Genomic DNA, 2,480 nt, shown 5'->3' with positions numbered 1-2,480 from the left:
TCGAAACCCGTCAGAATTTTAAACGTTTCTATGAGATCCTCTCTCATTCTTCTGAAAGGGTGGGGGGGTGGGGTTGGGGGAGGGGGAATGTATGGCCCCATGAGTGCAGCCAATCACACCCCATGCACTTATGGGAATGCTGCTACATGGTGGAAGTATAGGGCCCTTTCTTGTTGCAGGCTGCTTTCCACAAGGAAAATGTTGAGATCACCGGTCCCGCCAAACAATGCATTGGTAATGCTTCATTTTCCTCATTTGTTCTCGGGGGACATAGGTTACACCAGCAAAGCTGCGCCTATTGCCTGTCCCAAGAGCCGACCGCACGGCATGGACCTGGAGGCACATGTAGGCCAGACCAGGTAGAGTGTGGCAGGCTCACTTCCCGAACGTACGTTTGTGAATCACGTGCACTTTTACAACAATCCGTCAGCTTTCATAAAGGTCATTTTCCGGTACCGGACCCATTTTCGGATTCAGTTTTACCACTTGCCATGCTGGGATTGTTGGTTGCTTGTCCAGTACCATAAGCCATTAGGCCGCACTCCTGTAACAATTGATTGCGAATGTGCGCTGAAAGCCGGGAGATGCGACAGAGCTCTGCCAACTTGATCCCTCACCCTCCAGCGCATGCAAATAAAGCGGTGTGCCAAATAATGTGCTGATCACAGTTTTTTTTTAAGGCAGCATTGTCAGGAAGGCTCCCAAAATTTCCCTTACTTCTTTAATCCGACAGAATGGTGCAAAAACCCATCAATTGCTAAGCGATACAGCAATATACCTTTAACAAGCTGAAGCGAACGGGCTGGCTTCCCCTGCCACACCTGTTTTCTATGGGTGTAATGAGTACACCTGTGAGTATGCTCAAAATAGTTGTAGAGCTGTTGGGCTCTGGGCCCTGACTCCGTTAGGTGTGTCGAGGAGGCTCAAGCACGTGGGGAGATCCCGTCCAAACTGACCTCCGTTCGGACGGAATTCCTCATCGGCGCCAAACCCCGGAACCTCGGATCAAGGGGTATGGAGAGAAACAGGAAAGGGGTACTGAGGGAATGATCAGCCATGATCTTATTGAATGGTGGTGCAGGCTTGAGTACCAAATGGCCTACTCCTGCACCTATTTTCTATGTTTCTCTAATTCTGCTCTCCTGACCATCCCTGATTATAATCGCTCCACCATTGGTGGTCGTACCTTCAGTTGCCTGGGCCCCAAGCTCTGGAACTCCCACCCTGAACCTCTCTGCCTCTCTCTCCTCCTCTTAGACGCTGCTTAAAACTTACCTCCCTGCCCAAGCCCTCCCTGATTCTCCCTGTGAGGCTCGGTGCCACACTGATTGTCTTGTTTCGTGAGAGACTACAACACCCAGAATCCTCGGCTGAATATGCAGGCGCAGTCAGCCGCCAATGATACCCCGCCCCCTTCTGTGGGCCGCGCTCGGGGAGGCGGAGCGCGTGTCCGAGAGATCGAGCGCGCGTGTCCCTCGTGGACTCCGAGTCAGTTAGAACGGCGGCGGCCCGGCACACCCAGGCCTGCCTCAGCCCTGCCCGGCCTCCGTCCCTCCCTCTCTTCCCCCCCCCGGAATACCCCGGCCCGGCCCGGCCCGGCCCAGCCCAGCCTCCTTCACCCCGACCCGGTCCCCGTCCCTCCCTTCCCCCCGGCCTGGCCCAGGCTCCCTCACCCCGGCCCGGTCCCCGTCCCTCCCTTTCCCCCGGCCTAGCCACAGCCCGAGCCCGGCCTGGAATACCCCGGCCTCCCTCACCTCGATCGACCCCTTTCCCCTCACCCGGTCCCGGCCTCGTCTCCCTCCTTCGGCCTCCCTCCCCGGCCCGGCCGCAAGATGCCCATTCTCCTTTTCCTGGTAGACACGTCGGGCTCGATGAGCCAGCGCACCGCCCTGGGCACCACCTACCTGGACATCGCTAAAGGCGCTGTGGAGATTTTCATGAAGGTAAAATAAAAACCATTGAATGTGGAGATGCACCGCCGGCAAGCCGGGCGGGCCCGTATCCCCGGCCTCCATTACCCTCACTCACTGCCCTCTCTCCCCACAGCTGCGGGCCCGCGACCCGGCCAGCCGCGGCGACAGGTACATGCTGGTGACCTTCGACGAGCCGCCCTACGGCATTAAGGTGAGGCATTGTGTGGGATATGTGCCCGGCCCCCGCGGGGTGTGTGGGGTACGTGCCCGGCCCCCCGGGTGTGTGGGGTATGTGCCCGGCGGCTGCTGCATTGTCTGGTGGCCCAGATTCATACCCGCCCAGACCGGTCACCCAGGCTCTGCGGAGCAGCATCAGTTTGGCTCAGGCAGGTATCCCACGCCCCCCACTCCCACTCCCACTCCCCCTCCCCCCACTCCCACTCCCCCTCCCCCCACTCCCACTCCCCCTCCCCCCACTCCCACTCCCCCTCCCCCCACTCCCACTCCCCCTCCCCCCACCCCCACTCCCACTCCCCCTCCCCCCCACCCCCACTCCCACTCCCCCCC

General features: G+C 59.5%; 1 protein-coding gene across 7 annotated transcripts in view; it reads left to right on the top strand.

The window, feature by feature from the left end:
* The first annotated feature begins 1,427 nt into the window (after positions 1–1,427).
* Positions 1,428–2,480, top strand: part of ints6l (integrator complex subunit 6 like) — a 157,540-nt gene continuing 156,487 nt past the window's right edge. For all 7 annotated transcript variants that reach the window (XM_070882922.1, XM_070882921.1, XM_070882926.1 and 4 more), the window contains exons 1-2: positions 1,428–1,943; positions 2,047–2,124. In XM_070882922.1, coding sequence (XP_070739023.1) covers positions 1,833–1,943; positions 2,047–2,124 — 189 coding nt within the window. In that variant the 5' untranslated portion in view covers positions 1,428–1,832. The remainder of the gene's footprint in view (positions 1,944–2,046; positions 2,125–2,480) is intronic.

This window comes from Pristiophorus japonicus, chromosome 6, assembly GCF_044704955.1.
Source record: "Pristiophorus japonicus isolate sPriJap1 chromosome 6, sPriJap1.hap1, whole genome shotgun sequence".
Taxonomy (NCBI): Eukaryota; Metazoa; Chordata; class Chondrichthyes; family Pristiophoridae; genus Pristiophorus; species Pristiophorus japonicus.
Note: the sequence above shows the minus strand (reverse complement) of the source record. Positions and strands in the feature narration are given on the sequence as shown.